The sequence below is a fragment of the Molothrus ater genome, chromosome 19, assembly GCF_012460135.2.
Source record: "Molothrus ater isolate BHLD 08-10-18 breed brown headed cowbird chromosome 19, BPBGC_Mater_1.1, whole genome shotgun sequence".
Lineage (NCBI taxonomy): Eukaryota > Metazoa > Chordata > Aves > Passeriformes > Icteridae > Molothrus > Molothrus ater.
In genome coordinates this window covers 8,704,873-8,721,680 of record NC_050496.2, presented here as the reverse complement: position 1 = coordinate 8,721,680, position 16,808 = coordinate 8,704,873, and the positions used below count along the sequence as shown (strand labels likewise).

At 46.5% G+C, this 16,808-nt stretch overlaps 1 protein-coding gene across 1 annotated transcript; it reads left to right on the top strand.

The window, feature by feature from the left end:
* Positions 1 to 325: 325 nt before the first annotated feature.
* Positions 326 to 15,170, top strand: CRLF3 (cytokine receptor like factor 3). The gene is made up of 8 exons (XM_036394444.2): positions 326 to 463; positions 2,892 to 3,099; positions 4,882 to 4,969; positions 5,430 to 5,607; positions 6,671 to 6,893; positions 8,046 to 8,178; positions 11,137 to 11,249; positions 12,121 to 15,170. Exons 1-8 carry the CDS (start codon positions 332 to 334, stop codon positions 12,372 to 12,374), a joined length of 1,329 nt encoding a protein of 442 aa, XP_036250337.1. The 5' UTR covers positions 326 to 331; the 3' UTR covers positions 12,375 to 15,170.
* Positions 15,171 to 16,808: the final 1,638 nt, after the last annotated feature.

The window sequence follows — 16,808 nt, the reverse complement described above, 5'->3', positions numbered from 1 at the left end:
ACGGGCGCGCGGTCGCCCCGCCCCTTCTCTGCCCTAGGCCACGCCCCCTTCTGCTCCTCTCCCGCCTTTGCCGCTGTCAGTCGGGTTTTCGCGCCTCGGCCGTGACATCACGCAGCTAGCGCGTGCCCTGCCCGCCGCTGACATCACGCTTCGCTGACGTCACCGGCCACCGGTCCGTGCGCCGGGGCCGCCTCCCGCTCCCGCCGCGCTTCCCTTCCCGCCCCGCCCCGCGGATGCGCGGCCCTTCCGGGGCCGAGGTTCGCCCGCCCGGCCCCGCCCCGCCCCGCTCCGCCCCGCCGCCGCCGCCGCCTCGCTGCTGCCGCGGCTGCCCATGGAGGCCGCCGCCGCCGAGGCCGAGGTGCGGCTCCTCTTGCAGGAGGCTCGGGAGAGCATCGAGGCGGCGCGGAGCTACCGGCGGGAGCTGCAGCAGCGGCTGCGGGGGCTGCACCAGGCGCGGGAGCAGGTGAGGAAATGGGACGGGACGGGACGGGACCGGGCTCTCCGGAGCTGCCCCGGGAGGAGCGGCCGGAGCCCTGCCCGGGCTGTGCCTGCCCGGTGCCCGCAGGCGGCCCCCGCTGGGGGCGGCGGGCCCTGGCCGCTCCTCTCCCGGGGCGCGGCGTTTGTCCGTGGTTCCTGTCCGCCGGGAGAGCCGGGATGGGGCTCAGGTGTGGGCAGGGTGGAGGAGGGGGAGCCCCGGGGGTGATGAGAGCCCCGGGACCGGCGGGGGTGCCGGAGATGGAGCGTGTGGGAATGGCAAATGTGTGACGTGTCGGAGGAAAGGGATGCGAGCTGAAGTCTCTTACTGAGCTAAGCTTCATTTTCTGGGAGCAGAGGGAGCTTTCCCAGCCACGAATAAATATCTTAAAGAACGACGCTTCCAAAGTAGCTGGGATTTAAGTCTGATTTAATGGGGTGTGTTATGCCCATTCTCACATGGGATGCCTGCCTGGGCAGCTGCTCCCTGGCCTGGATGCTGTGCTGAATGAAGGCTGCTTGCTGTCCCCATGCTCCGCAGGGCCCGGGTCACGTACCCGTGGGTCGGGCGGGAGGGCTGCCCGCATTCCCGGTTAGCCGGTTTGGCTGGAGCCGGGCAGGGCTCCCGTGGGGCTGTGAGCCACCCGCGGGAGATGCAGCAGCAGATAGGAGGGACAGAGAGCCGCAGTGCCGGGCTGGCTCCTCTGCCCAGGGCAGCCTCTCAGCACATGGAGGTTTGCAGGCTGGAAGTGATGCCTTGCTGTCTTTGATTCAGCTCTGCGAGGGGTAAATAAAAACCCAAACAAAACCAAACTGAGGGAGTGTTTCCGTGGTGACCCGTTGGTTTTTCTGAAGCGAATCACGTTAGTGCAGAAACCTGCTGTGAATCTGCTGGGTGAGTGTCCTACTCCCAGAGCATGTGGGTGATCATTGGACATTTAATTAGGCAGCACTGAAACCACAGACTGCTTAAGAAAATGAATTGTTCGTGGCTGTCTTTCATCCAAACCTTGTCATCTCAAAGTGTTGCTGGGCAGTGAGAGGCAGCCCATGTGCCTTTGTGCAGTGAGTGTGTAGTTAGCTCACCTTTCCTTTTGCTCTTGCGGGCAATTCCTTTGCTGTGTGCATGTTTCTGTTTTCTCTCTTTCCATCCTCTCGCTGTTTTGCGCACATCCAAGAGTTCCCTGTGTTCCCAAGGTGCTGAGTGTGCAACTGGGGTTTGTATAGTGGCAGCTTTATTATTTGAGGGCTGGTTGGCTGATGTGATGGGACTGGATCACTCCTGTTGCATCCTTTTCCTTTGGACCAATGGGATGTGATTTTCTGCAAACTTCACAGAGCTCTGCGTGTTTAGGGACTTGCATTTCCTCTTTTGTATGATGAGCAGTATCTAATTCTGTGGCTGAGCTGCTGAATTTGTATCTGCCTGTAACGGAGGTAAAATGCTTGGAGAAGTGAGTGTTCTGTCTTCCTTTGCCCCACCCCGTCACAAAGCTAAATACTTCCTTTTTTTCCTCAAGCATTGAACTTACAAGAAAAGGGAAACAGAGCTGTGTGGCAGCTGCAGACCTTCATGAGTATTTGGTGAAGAGGAAATTTATTTTACCTAACCAGAGAACTTCCTGTGTTGGTTGTCTGTACTTCTAAAGATCTAGAAATTACGTGTAAGGCCATCAGCGTGCTGCAGCATTTCCTTGTGTGCGTGACTTAGAAAAGTCGTTCACAGGGAGATGTTTACTTCTGATTTTTGCATCTTTAGCTCAAGGATGTTCAAGTGTGTTTTCTTCCCAAAAAGCCAGATTCAGCAAGTGTGCAGACATTTTAATGAGCACTTGTAGAACCTTCTGTGGTCGGGTTCTTCCGGAATCAAAACAGACTTGCTGTTCACCCTGTCTGGTCCCCAAGGGTAGCTGTTTGAACAAAATTGAAAAGAAAGCAGTTTTATGAGGATTTTTAAAATCCAGTGAAGTGATAGCACTTAAAGTGCTCCTAGATAGTTTTCGAAAGTCTGATAGGTTTTTGTTTGCAAGGAGGATTACCAGAGGATGGCAGAGTGTTTTTAAGTAGGATTACAGCAGTGGGGTTTTTTGAGGGGCAGCAGGGAGGAGATCTACAGAGCATTTGGATTTTTCTGACAAGAAAAATTCCTTGATTGAAGCACCCATAACCCATGTTGTATTTTGCTTAGTTAATATGCTCTTCCCCTCATCCAGGCTGGTTTCTTTGCCTCCCTTCCTGCTGTACATGTACTAAAAGTGACTTCACGAGTTTGTTAACTGCCAGTGATGATTTTTTTAAAGCAGACTCCACTTGCAGCTTTTCTCCAGCAAGTGTGGATGAGATGCTTCAGAAAAATAAAAGATGTGCATGGCCTTTGCCTTTATCCTGAATCCTTCTTTCCTGTTACCTGAATTCAGATCAAAGATAGTGCTACATCCACCAGAGATGTGCTTGAGCAGCATTTCAGTGATTTGAAGGGGACCCTGAAGAAGCTGCTGGACGAGCGCCTGACGTCCCTGCTGCAGGAGGTGGATGTCATAGAGCAGGAGAGCATCAAGCCCCTGGATGAGTGCCAGAAGCTGATCGAGCACGGGGTCAGCACGGCCGATGATCTGCTCCGGGAAGGTGAGGCAGGACCTGGTGCTGAGTCTTAGCTCTGCCTTCCAGTGTGGCTCTGTCAAACGTCTGGAGTATTCCCATTATTATCACTGTGTTTGGCTCATTTTGGGCTTGTCTCAAACTAAATGTTAAGAATTGGGTAGATGTAGTGAAGAGCTGATCATTATTATCTCCTATAAATCTGCATTTCAGCATTTCACTCCAATCCTGGGGTGTACATGTGTCAGTGTAGCCTCTCCTGAAGGGCAGGAAGTACCTATTTGAGAATTATTTCACTGCAGAGACATTCTCTACCTCTCCAGGGTAGACAGAAAAGTATGTCAGGCTACTTTGGAATAAAATACATTGTGGGTACCACTATAGCAAAGTGTCTGTTTTGGTGAAGTAAATTATGTCTGTCTTGCTGAAATAGCTGAAATAAACACATTGTCCTGCTGAGTGTAATTATGTTATTGTTGGTGAGGAACATGAGGAATCAAATGGCCATTGTATGGGGAAAATTTCTCTAAAAAGTCTTAAGATGAGGCAGACAAAAATGGACATGTAGAATATTATTGTAAGGGCCAGACTATACCCTGCTGATGCTAAATACCTCGACAGAAAGGAATGTCACTCTTGCCTGTTTTCCCCAGGCTGGAGAACCTACTGGGAGCATGTCTGAGCCATGAGTGTGTTGGCAGTTTCCTTGCATTGTTCTCATGTCTCAACTTTAACTTGCTTTCAGCATGAGCTCAGTTCTGGGAGCTGAGCTGTGTCCCAGGGGTGGGAAAGCTCCCAATTCCTCCTCAGCCCTGAGCTTTGTGCTGGCTGGGGAGCTCAGTGCCTCCTGCTCACAGGAGCAGTGACCGTGTTTAGGGATTAATTTGCTGGAGTTTTTTCTACCACCACAGCTCTGGGACAGCTGGTGTTCACCTTGATTTTATTTTAAGTCTCAGGTTACTGAATCAGCGTGGTGGCAGAAGGTTTTTGTGTGAAATTCTGTGGGGTCTGATGAGGAGCTGACTCGCTGCAGTTCCCATTCCCCCGGGTGCTCTGAGCAGGAGCATCACCAGGGCTGTGGGCAGGACCAGCACAGGCTGAGCTGAGGCACAGAGGAGTTAAACTTCCATGGTTATTAAATCTCCTGCTGCCAATTATGACGTGTGCTTTCCTTCAGAGATTTGTAACGTGTGTAATCCTCCACTTGGAAAAGGACTGAGCTGGCTGAAGTTGTAAATTACCCTAAAGTCAGCAGACAGGAGACTGGAGCATATGTCTCTGTAAGATGAAGTGTGGGATGCTACTTTATATGGAAAGCTTAGGAAAATATTTGTCTTTATCTCCACACTCTATTGCATGGATTAGATTATTTCCTTCATTGTGACAATGATTGTGATTGTAGCAAAAGAACAATGATTGACATTATCTCTTGCTTTTAAGTGCCTGCTTTTTTATTATCTGATCAGTGAATGTGCTTTGCTTTTTTCTTCATTTAAAGCTAGTGGAGAAAGGGATTAATAATCCTGTTTTTTTTGTCATCTGACCCCAGTTCTGCTTCTGTCTGAGACCTGAGGCAAATTATTACATCTGTTATGGGTGTGTCTACAGGTAGCTTTCAGAGCTTCAAAAGTTGCTAGATAGGCTTTATATTGTTACCTGTAATTGCATTTTCTAGCTAAGACTAGCAAAAGTGCTGAGAGTGCTTCACATTTAATTAGTTTTTCATGTCAGAACTGGTTATTCTTTGAAGCAAAGAATGCCTTCTGTGGATGTTGTCTCATTAGAAATATTTTTACTGTTTGGTTGCAGGAGAGAGTGCAGTCGATGGAGATGTGGGACAACAGAATGAGAAACTTTGCAACTTTACAAAAAAAGCTTTACATATTCAGCTAGATAGGTAAGACACCAACATTCTGAGGTGGTCTGAGGCAGTGGCACCTGTGCCCTTCTTTGTAGGGGATCTTTTCTCCTTTGAAACAAAAGCTTTCTGCTCCATTGCCTCAAAAAATTCATTTGAGGTGCTGCTGTCCTGCTTGTTTCACAGACTCTCTTTGGGGCTGGCACTCACAGAATGGAGGGGGTTTTCACCCTCCATATGTTCTGTGGGAATATAGGCTGTTTATTGGTAAAGGATGAAGCCACTCCCTGTAGAACAGCCTGTGTTTCAGAGTATTTGCTGACAAACAGTCTGGTTAGGGCTGAAACACAGTGTTTGCTGAGTCTTTTAAGTTTGGAGTGCACGTGCCAATTTCTGCAGCTGTTCTCTCTTTGCAAATCTGCACAGATTCAAGTGTATGGATGAAATTTGAATTTGTGGAAGCTGGCCTCTCTCATTACAGCAAACTTTCCTTTCTCAGCTTACCAGAAGTGCCTTCCTTGGTTGACGTGCCTTGTTTATCTGCCCAGCTGGATGACTGCCTCCTTACTATATTGAAAAATCAAATATTCAGACATGGAACTGTGGCATCCCGCCCACCTGTACAGCTGGAGGAGTTTGTGGAAAAGCCTGGAGGTATTTTAGTCCGATGGTGTAAGGTAGGTAAAATATCCTGTGTGAAATTCCTTTAGACTTGGGTTTTTTCTAAAAAAACCCAAACAATCCACTTTCTTTCTGAGCTCTCTACTGCCTTCCAAGGATTAGTCCACTCCAGTGTGGAGTTAAAAACCGTAAGAAGTTGTTTTTATGGTAATGGTGTCATTTAAAGACAAGGCAGTGCAGTGATGGTGTGTGGCTGGTGCTGGGTTTGTGTCTGCCTGCAGTGACACTTGCTTTAGCAGACCCAGGAGGAGGCTGGACCTGCTCTGTTACACTTTTACCCCTAAACACCTTTGTGTTCCTAGGGAGATGCAGTGGGTAGAAAAAGAAAAATTATTATATTAGCTAGTCCAGTAGTATTTCTCTTCAACACACAAAAACTATTTTTGAGTAAACCACTGCTGTGGTCTGATGTGGTTTAGTTGTTGTTGGACAGCTCTGTGCTCCTTGGCAGCATCAAACAAACCTTTGTTGTTCTAGCAACAGCCACTCATTGCTGGCCACCCTTCAGTTGTGAAGGATGTGGACTCAGGTTGTTAAACCATAGGCACTGCTCTCAGGTGGGGTCTGATTTTCTGTGCTGTACAGGAGTTCCCTGGATTTGGTTGTGCCTGGGGGATAATGGAGGGGTTTTTTTGAGGGGGTGTGTGTGTAAATATCTTTTGACTCAGAGATATCAAAGAACTGCAAATCACTCCCTGGAACACTTTATGAAGGACAACGCTGATTTTCCCTTGCTGTTAAAAACTGGCACAGAATTTCTTCTGCAAAGTTGTTTTCAGCTTTTGGCTGAAGGATCTTTTTATATCTCTAGAATGAGCAGCCTTCTGTTAAATGTTTCTTCTTCTGTAGATATTTTCTAACTGTAATAAAATAATTCTGAAACATCTGTTGGTTCAGACACTGATGTTGGCTCAGACACTGATGTTACTTTCTACAAGGCACATTTTCTGCTCTGAAGTACCTTGTGAGTGATCACCTGCAGTGCTCTCCTGACACCGCCCCTGCAGAGGGGAGGGAGAGCCAGAGGGCTCCTTTGTGACGCAGTGACCGTTTCTGCAGGTGGATGAGGATTTCTCAGCCCAGGATTACCGGCTGCAGTTCCGCAAGAGCCCGGGCAGCCCCTTTGAGGACGTGTACGTGGGCTCAGAGCCCGAGTTCCTGGTGCTGCACATGGACCCCCACGTGGATTACCAGTTCCGGGTGTGCGCGCGCGGGGACGGGCGCCAGGAGTGGAGCCCCTGGAGCGTGGCCCAGACCGGCCGCACCACGCTGGTGCCCCACGGTACGTCGTGCCCCACGGACATGGCATGAGCTGTCCCTCTGGCCTACGATGCATTCTTGGCTTCCTTGGCTGAGGAACACTCAGTGAGCCTTTCCCAGGTGGCTCACTGCTTCCTTAGCTTTGGAAAGCATGTGAGCCAGAAGAAAAGCATTATTTTTTCTTTTCCCTCACCACAACATAAGGATTCTTGATGACCTACAGTGTTGGAGAAGATGAAACAGGAAAGCCTTATAAATATGATTGTCTGGCAAAAGATTTTGAGAATATAGAAACTATAAGCAAGATTGAAATGAAAGCAAGCTTTGACATCCCTTAGTTTCTGAACCACTGGAAAAACAATGGTGTGGCCAGCTGAAGGGAATCCCCTTTTGAAGAAACAAGACCCTCTGCGTGCAGGCAGGTCCAAGGGTCAGAGCAGACCCTACTGGCTTGGCAGAAGGGGCCCAAAGAGGAGTTTTTAGGGTTTAAAATGTAACACAGTATGGTAATGTAGTGATTCTTATAGGCTGTATGTAAATGCTATAGGATTTATATCTTGTACTAGATTGGTTAGTGAGAATCAGAATATTCAACACAGAAGAAGATTTATTGTATTGTAATGGGAACCTCGCTCTCTTACCCTCTCATCCTCTCTGCCCCTCTCTTCTCTCAGTCCTGCTCTGAGCTGTGCCTGGCAGCTCCCAGCAGGGCCCTGCACCCAGGCCCTTTGCAGTGAACCCCAAGTTCCTGACCTGGCTGCAGAGATCTCTCGTCTCTGTCCGTCCCCACCATCCTACCCCCGATGCTCCTACACTACAGCTCCTAACAAGCTCTTATCTTGGAGAGAGGAAAATTTAAATTTTCTCTTCACTTACAAATTTCTAAGCACAGTGGGTAATGAAGGCTTTCCTTTTCTTACAATAAGACTTGGCAGGGATTGCAGCGAAGAGTGAACTCCTGGTGAACTCTGAGCTGGAAAATACTTTTTGTAATTGCAGTTTATTTGAAAAACAAATCTCTCCATAAGAAAAAGGCAAAACCAGCCCCTGTTTTTAACATAGCTTAAGCTGCATGAGGTGCACTGAGTAGACATTGGGACTGGCTTGATTTGGCACAGACAGGACCAAGTTGAGATTCACAATTTTCTTGCTTTTTTGTTTGTTTTCTTTGAAGAATGGACAGCTGGTCTGGAGGGTTACAGCTTGAGCAGCCGAAGAAACATAGCACTCCGGAATGACTCTCAGTCCTGTGGTGTGCTCTACTCCAAAGCTCCTACTTATTTCTGTGGGCAGACATTAACATTCAGGCAAGTCCTTTTTGGGTGGCTGGTGGCTGGTGCATCCCCTGTGAGCTGTCACATCTGAGTTGTGTGTAAACCTGAGGCATGTTTGAGTTGTAAATCAGCTCAGCTCCAGTCAAGGTAGTGCCTCTATGTGACATCTGACCTTCCTTTAGTTCTGCTTCCTGGCTTTGTAGGAAAACACCTGATGTTTTTGTAGGACGTGCACTTTTATAAAAGTGAGTGAACTGAGGGATGGTAAAATATAGTTCATGCTGAGCAGATCTGTGGAATGTTGAACTTCCTGATGTTTTGTAGCAGCTGTTACTGGCTGAAGTCAGTGGAGCTTTGCCTCTAGCTCCTTTTAACCTTGGGTCAGGGGTGCTTTCCTTCCCAGACTAATCACTGGCTCTGAAGACTTTGACGTGAAAACACTGATGTGCTGTTGGGATGACAGTCTGGCAGCGATGCCTGTGACATGTGAGATAATTAGTGCTGGTCAGACTACTGCTTGAAACTGGCACTAGAAGATCCAGAGTGGAGAAGGGATCTTGTGAATTTCAAGCTTTCCATTTGACACAGAACATGATTAAAAACCTTGGCAGCTTTGCTGCCTGTCATCCTATCCCTGAGATGATGCTGTTTAACAGGGTACGAGGAAAGTCCTTGTGGATATGTCAGTTGTGATTACAGACCTCAGAGACTATGAAGCTTTGTTCAATCTTTTCCCTGGTTAAATAAAACTACTTGCTGTACAGCAGGCAGCCCCCACAGGCAATTGAAAAGGGCTGTTCATGATACTTTCATGACTTATTCCATGGTGTTTCATTTATCCCTTCCTGATAATGGATTATGTTAACTTTAGATGGTTGTAGTGTGAGGATGTATTCAGTTGCCCTGTCTGAGATGGATAAAAAGATCTAAAGCTTTCATTTGATATCTCTTGCTAGATTTAACTTCTCTTGGCTCAGCAATGCCTGTGAAATTAAAGGCAGAACCTTGAGGTTTCCCTTGGTTCTCTCTCACTCCAGTGCTTTTTATTTTTTTTATTGGTAGCATATGAAAATGTTTTGCTTCACGTTTTGGTTATGGACTTCTCTCCAAGTCCATAACCATCCTGATTGTTTCAGGATGGCAGAGCTCAAACAAGCACATGTCCACGAGAACTATCGTGACACGAATCTTGAGGCTAGAGACAACCTCAAAAATTTGTTTTGTTCTGTTCCTCTTCCAAGGTCCAAGAGTAGCTTCTTGTTTGGAAGTGTGAGAGATTTTCTTGGGCTGGGAGATGTAGTGCTTGGTGCTTGACTTCCTCCAGCTGTTGGAACACAAGTTATTATTCTCAAGCAGCTCTGTGTTCTCTGTGTTCAGGACCCAGGCACAGCTTGTCAGTGAGCAGTGAAGTTGTGATAAACACAGTGCTTTGTATCTACATTTTAAAGATAAACTGTGGCAATTGTCCTGAGCTGAAGCATTTGGCCAAGCTGCAGGAAAACATCACTGCTTTAGGTCAGGTCTCCTCCTGTTGCCTTGCTCCAGGGAGCTGCCCTCAGGGAATGGAACATCTCTCCACAGCTCTCCATCTCCCTAAAGCCTTCTTTGCTGTGGGCAGGCACACAGTGATTTGGGCTCACCCTGCAGATGCCCTGTGGTGCTCACACTCTGTCAGGAACCCAGCACAGCTCTGCTGACAGCTGAGGCTGAGGCAGTGCCTGTGATGCCCATGGATGGACCTCTCTGTGCTCTGAGGCAAATGGAAACTGGAGGGGGTTAACCAGGTCCAGTGTCTGGGCTGCAGTGGCAGAGACAAGGTTTTGTGGTGCAGCATTTTTGTTGTGCACCAAAAGGAAGTTGAAATCTCCTTTAGGGTTGCTTTGGGAAAAGATGGTGGATCCCTTCCAAAGTAAAAGCTTCTTGGAGATTCAAGTAATCGTTTTTCCTTTGCTTTACAGTGCAGGGCTATTGCTCTCTTAGTGCCATTCTCAGGGGACTGAAAACCTAATGGAGTGCAAAAGTAAAACATGGCTCCAATTTTATCTTTGCCTCTAAAGAGTTAACCCATTGTGTGCCAGTCCACTGTCCCCTTTAATTACTGTTTCCTGAAAGTTCTGCTGAAGTTTTCCTTTGTTTGCCAACAACCAAAGATCAGTCTGTTCTTTCTCTCAAGCTGCAATGAAAATAACAACTGCTTTACTTTCTAGAAAAGGCCTGAGTCACTCAGGCTCTCTGTAAAGTAGGATTCAGCACCTTTGAGAGGTGGCAGTACAAGAGAAGGGACTTAAGTCCAGAACAGCCCTTCAGTGTATGAACTGTGCAGCCTCACTCCTCTGCTGGGGCCCACCGGGAACTGAATCCCTGGTCATTTGCACAACTTGTTTGCATTTTCTTCAGAGATTCTTTCCCCAGACTAAAACTCTAAATACAGCTGAGCAGAGGCCAGACATGTAAATGCTCTTCTAGGCATTGCTTGGTTTGCACCAGGCTGATTTATTACAAAAGCCCAAACCAAATACACCCCCAAAACAACACCCCATCCTCATCATCCCATTACGGTAGAATATGCCAGGGTCCAAAAAACCTATTTCAGTCATGCTTATTAAATCCCTGCTGAAGCTACAGCTGTCTTGCCATAATACATGATGCTGACCAGTAGTGTGGTATAGCTGATGGTCCAGCTGAGCATATTGTATGCTTCAGACAACTGGAAATAATTTTGAAAGGTCATTTCTAAGCTGTGACAGTGGAGAATTGTATTAAATAGCACTGGAAGTTTGCAGGAAGCAAAGGTTTGCTTCATATTTTGTACAGATTAATAGAGTATTGCTCAGTGGAGCTCTTGGGAAAGCTGGTGGGAATTTTGTCATTCACCAGGGATCTCCCCAAAAGTTTGGGTGAAATGTTGAGAACCCTGGAGCACAGTACAGGAGTCTGGAGTGACTGTCTGGATTTCATTTAAATGTTTGGACTTAACCTTTTTCTTGTTAGGATTGAGACCGTGGGGCAGCCGGACCGGCGGGACAGCCTGGGCGTGTGCGCGGAGCAGCGCAACGGCGACGAGTCCCTGCAGCGGGACCAGGCCGTGTGCATCAGCACCAACGGTGAGTCTGAGCCACACAGCCACAGAAACACCTCCTGGGAGGAGACTTTAAAGATCAGCGAGTCCAACCCATGCCCCAACACCTCAACTAAACCCTGGCACCCAGTGCCACATCCAGTCCCCTTTTAAACACACCCAGGGATGGTGACTCCACCACCTCCCCAGGCAGAACATTCCAGAACTTTATCACCCTTTCTGTAAAAAACTTTTTCCTAATATCCAACCCATATTTCCCTTGGCACAGCTTGAGACTATATGTCCTCTGGTTCTGTCAGTGCTGCCTGGAGAAAGAGCCCAACACCCCATCTGAGCACAGGCACCTTTCCGGGAGTCGTAGAGAGTGATAAGACCCCTGAGTCTCCTTTTTCTCCAGGCTGAGCACCCTCAGCTGCCTCAGTGGTTCCTCACAGCGTTTGTGTTCCCAGCCCCTCTCCAGCCTCATTGCTCTCCTCTGGATGTGTTTGAGCATCTCAACATCCTCCCCAAACTGAGGGGCCAGAACTGGACACAGCACTCGAGGTGTGCCCTCACCAGTGCCCAGTATAGGGGAAGGATGACCTCCCTGCTCCTGCTGGCCTCACTATTCCTGATCCAGGCAGGAGTTTTCCTTCTCAAAACCCACAGCCCCTGGCTCTTTAGATCCCTACATGACACATGAGCAGCTTTCATGTATGTGCTGCTTGTGCAGTTAAAAATCCTTGGTGAGATCACAGATCTCTCCCTGCTAGCAGTTATTGCAGCCTGTTCCATGTGAGAAGACAAATGTAGCAGGGTTACTTCCCTATTTGCCTGCAAAAAATAGAGAGATGTGTTCTTGCACGTTAGTATGTACAGAAAATGAGAAATACTGTTAGATCTGCTGACTGTTTCAGGGGCAGTATTTGTAAATGGAAAAGAGATGACAAACCAGCTGCCTGCTGTTACTTCTGGCTCCACTGTGACATTTGACATGGAAGTTGTGCAGTTTGGACCCTGCGGCAACGAGGGAGGAAACTTCAAGCTTCGAGTAACCATCAGCTCTAACAACAGAGAAGTGGTCTTTGACTGGGTACTTGATCAGTGCTGTGGCTCTTTGTATTTTGGATGTTCATTCTCATACCCAGGCTGGAAGGTTTTGGTCTTTTAGCAGTGAGTAAAGGGATTTTTTTGTTCTTGCTGTAAAGTTAAAAGCTGAGTTTCCAGCTGTTTGACAACAATCTGGTAACAAACCCCTGTCTTTATAGTACTTGAACTCCACTATATTGTACTTCATACTGGATTCATTTAAACAATAATTGTGAAACATTGGATTTGTTACTCCAGAAGAGCTAGAAACAAGCATTTGTGTAGGCAAATTAATTTAAGCAGTCCATCAGACCTTTCCCTTTTTTCCTCTAAACTTGATTTTTGTCAGTATTTCATTGTACTCGTCTCAGGGTACGCGCGTTGTGTAGAATTAACTTTGCTTAAAGCTGCTGCTCTGTGAAATGAGTGTTTTAGGGGTGGTAATGGACCAAAGTTGTATTTCTGCCACTCAGAGCACAGTATTTAGAGCAGTGAGGTCCTGCTGTGCTTCCTTGTGCACGATGCTGCCTTAGGGGTCTGTGTGGGCAGCGGGGCTGCCCGCGGCAGCCGCCTCCTCGCACATGGTACTGTTCATCCCTCTGCAGCAGGGAGCTCTGAGCCAGCCTGGGGCTCAGAGGGAGCCAGCCTGTTCCTGTCTCACTTAAGTGCCTTATTTCCATGCTTCTTGAGCTGCTTTCTGTGTTGTCACTTGGAATATGTTTTCTGTAGTAGCTGCATGGGGATGCTTACGTTGACCATGCACAGCTGCCTCAAGCAGACCAAGCCAGAGCAGGATGTGATCCTGAGCCTCTCTGAATGTCTGCCCCAGTTACAATTCACACAGAGCCTGTGTCTGAGCAAGTCTCAGTGATTTGGTACCTGAGCTCACCCTGTGGATTGGCAGCTGTGATTCCTCAGAGCCCTTCTAAACTCAGAGACAGCCTTCTCTTACTGTGTGCCAACACAGGTGATGTTGTGATGTGCAGGATTCCTGGCAATCCCAAATTCTGCCTGGGGACAAGGGGCAGTCAGTGCAGGTCCATGGCCCAAGCACTGCAGACAGACTGCAGCTGCTGCTCCACCTGGAGTGAGGGAGATGGGCTTTGGGTGGGCTTCAGGCAGGCTCTGCCTGCATAGGTTTAACCTGGGGCAGTCAGAATTGAAGAGATGGTGGTAATTAAGCTGTCTCCTCCATCAAGTAGGATGGGATAAATAATAGTGTGAATTAAATTACTTGGAATTCAGAAGTTATGTAAAGTTACACACTTTTCCTCTAAGGACAACTAAGAGGGATAGGCTCAGTCTCAAAGAGAGCCTATTCCTGGTCAAAAGATTGCAATGCTACTGGATTTAAGGAATATTTAAAAATAACATTCACTGATGGGCTTACCTCAAGTTCAATTAAAATTAAATCTATTTTATCATGTTAGAGTAGCACTATTTTTATAAAGCCTAGACAATCATACATCATACTGCCTTTTCTTCAGTGGCAATGTGCTACATTAGCCCTCTATGCTACCATAATAAGCTTAAAGCATAAAGGCTTATTTTACAATTAATTAACATTGCCCATACTCACCACTGTCAGTACAAAAAGATCAGCCATCCTGCCTGAATTTTTCCCCAAGAAGCTGTAGCAGGGGTACAAGAATTTCAGACAAGGAGAATGGCTGTTGGTATTTATACCATTTACAGGAGAAAAAAATGTGTGCATTTAGATGAGTGCAAAGAACCTGCACAAGGCAGAGTTAGGGTGGAATGGGCAGGAAGACATGAAGTGAGAAAGACTGAGCTGCTGCAGGTCAGATCATCCACTGTTAGCCACAAAGGGCTTGCAGTACTCTTAGTTTTTCAAGCTTCACTAGTTCAGTGTTAGGCAGAAAGAGAATACTGGCATATCCTGTGCTTTCAATGTTCTGTTCTCCTGTGAAGAGTGTTTTCAGTACTTTTACATAAAGGTTCAGTAGATGAAAGTGTCAGTCCTGCTCAGAGGGCTGGACAGGCACTCCAGACAGCAGCTGACTTAAATTTTGCTCCATGTAGTAGTGCTGGCAGTTCTACTTACACACTTCAGGTATCAGGTACTAGTTGTAACTTAGTACTTCTACCATATGGAAAGTAAAATTGTGAATATCCACACTTGTGAGGTACCAATGGGTCAGGTACCTTTTCATCTGCTCTTGGAGGGGCTGGTCAGACTATAGATTCTTCAGGATATTTACTTATATATTAGAAAATAAAGCTTAAACCTTGAATTCAGGTACTTCCAGAGGTGGCAATGCCGTGTCAGGTTGTTCAGAATATCCATAAAAGCAGCTGAAGATGACTGTGAAGGGTCATGAGAGGCCCCTACTGCTGCCCTGGAGAGCTGGGGAGGAGGGCATGAGAAGTTTTTCTGCCTTCAGGCTTTAGCTGAGTGTGTTGAACAAGGGCAGTTTGCCAATGGTTCTTTTGTTGTTATGGTGGTGGTTTTGTTTTTTATTTGAACTTGGCACAAGCCTCACTGTCCAAATTGCCAATGAGGTACTTTCAGCCACCTCTTGGAGCTGCACCTTGTGAACAGAGGAGGAGTGAAGAGTCTCAGGGCAAGAGACCCGAGCACTAAAGGAACAAAGGAGGCAAAGAGGCGGAAGAGGCTTGAACTGAAAGGTGTAAATTCTGTTCTTCCGCAGCAGAGGTCAGCTGGATGGAAAACTTGACACTTCCTTTACAATTTGCACCTCTAGGTCTTGGAGCCCTGCAAGCAACAGAGTGTTAATGGCTTATGAAACCCAATCTTGAAAGTTGTTTTCCTAAGCTAGTACATTAACTTACCTCAACTAAGACTTATGTGTCAAGAGAAATTTGAATTTTTTTAAATAAAAGTTTTATCCCTCAACTGTGTATTGTCTAGAGAATTATTTATTGAGGCATAAAGCTGAGCACCACAGCATTCTAACAAGGTAAGAATATGTTTTCTAGAGCATTGCAGCCATCTTTAAGAGCTTCTCCCCTTTTTTTTCCCATTTATTTAATCTTATGTCCCTCAGAAGTCCCAATTTATTTCCAGGTTTCCCACCTGTGCACTTACCTTTATGTCCAAATTTTAACTGACATCTCTTGAAAAAATATTTTTCCCTTCTTTTAATAAAATTTGTTACAGCATCTATGAGCTACCTCCCTCAATATTCCATCCCAGCTGATTTGCCTCTGTCTCCATTTTACTGTTCCCATCTCTTACTGCTGCATTCTGTGGTGCCGCTCTTACACATCTGTAGTTTTTGGCCAGCAGCAGAGGTATTTAATCACCTTCAAATAAAGTCCCTGTTGGACTAACACACAGCTTTACTTCATTCCCTTAGTTCTGCTTTACCTGGAGCCTCTTCCAGTTCTTTTTCTTTTAAAGGAAAAACAGCTTGTGAAACCAGTAAGTGAAGTTGCTGACTTGGCAGCTTTCTCTCATAAATACTCCATTCACATGAGCTTTCTTCATGACAAGATGCCAAGTGTTTCTCCTCCAGAGCTGCAGCTTCACTCTCAAATTGAACAGCCTAAAAACTCCAGGTCAAAGTCAGGGAAGGACTTACCTACTCCAAAGCCTTTGTTTTCTTGGATGTGAAACCAGAGTCAGATTTGTAACAGGGAACAGCTCCACTCGCTGATGATGGCACCAGACTTCTGTGAATTAAGAAATATTTAACTTGGAACAACACTCTCAAAATTGCCCTCACAGAATGCCTCCTGTATTCCCAGAGGTAAAACCAAATTTCTGGTCTGGGGGATTGTATGGGTTGGGAGTTTTGTTTTGTTGATCAGATAAATAATCAGAACACTTCAAATCATGGGCAACTGCTTCATTCCAGGCAGTGAATTTTTACCCCACGCCTCAAAATTCAAGGGCTACATTCAAGATACACTCCAAGCAATGTACACTGAAGGTTAACAATTCATCTACCACTTTTGAATATAGTGTTTAATGCACTGAATTAAAAATTCAAATCATATTAGGTTCCAGGTTGGGGTTCACAAACATGTTGTGATCACCAAGTACCAAACATCATTAAAACCTGCCATGAGCACACTGAAGGCCAGATCAGGAGAACCCAGACAATATTCAAGACAAGAACACACTGCCCAACTGCAGCCTGAGGTCCAGTTTGCAGAGCCCAGCTGGCACAACCTGCATTTCAGGATCTGAATCCTAACATGTAAAAAGGTTTCCAGTGTCTGCCATTCCACAGTCAGTTCCTGACTTGTCCCACAGTACCTGGAGCATCCATCCTCTGCAGTCCCAGAGAATGGGATTTAAACTGACACTTCTTTAAACTTTACTCCATTTAAGCCAAATACTCTGTAAAATTTCTGAAAAATTAACCACTTGCATGTTAAAACAACACAAATCTTCATTCTGTAACTGACAACACAAGCAATGTTTCATTTGCACTCTTAAAAATTACAGTTCTGCACAGTAAAGCACAACTTAAACCCTTCTCAGGTATTCAAGTCCTACCCAAGAAAGGAGAATGAAAGTTGTTAT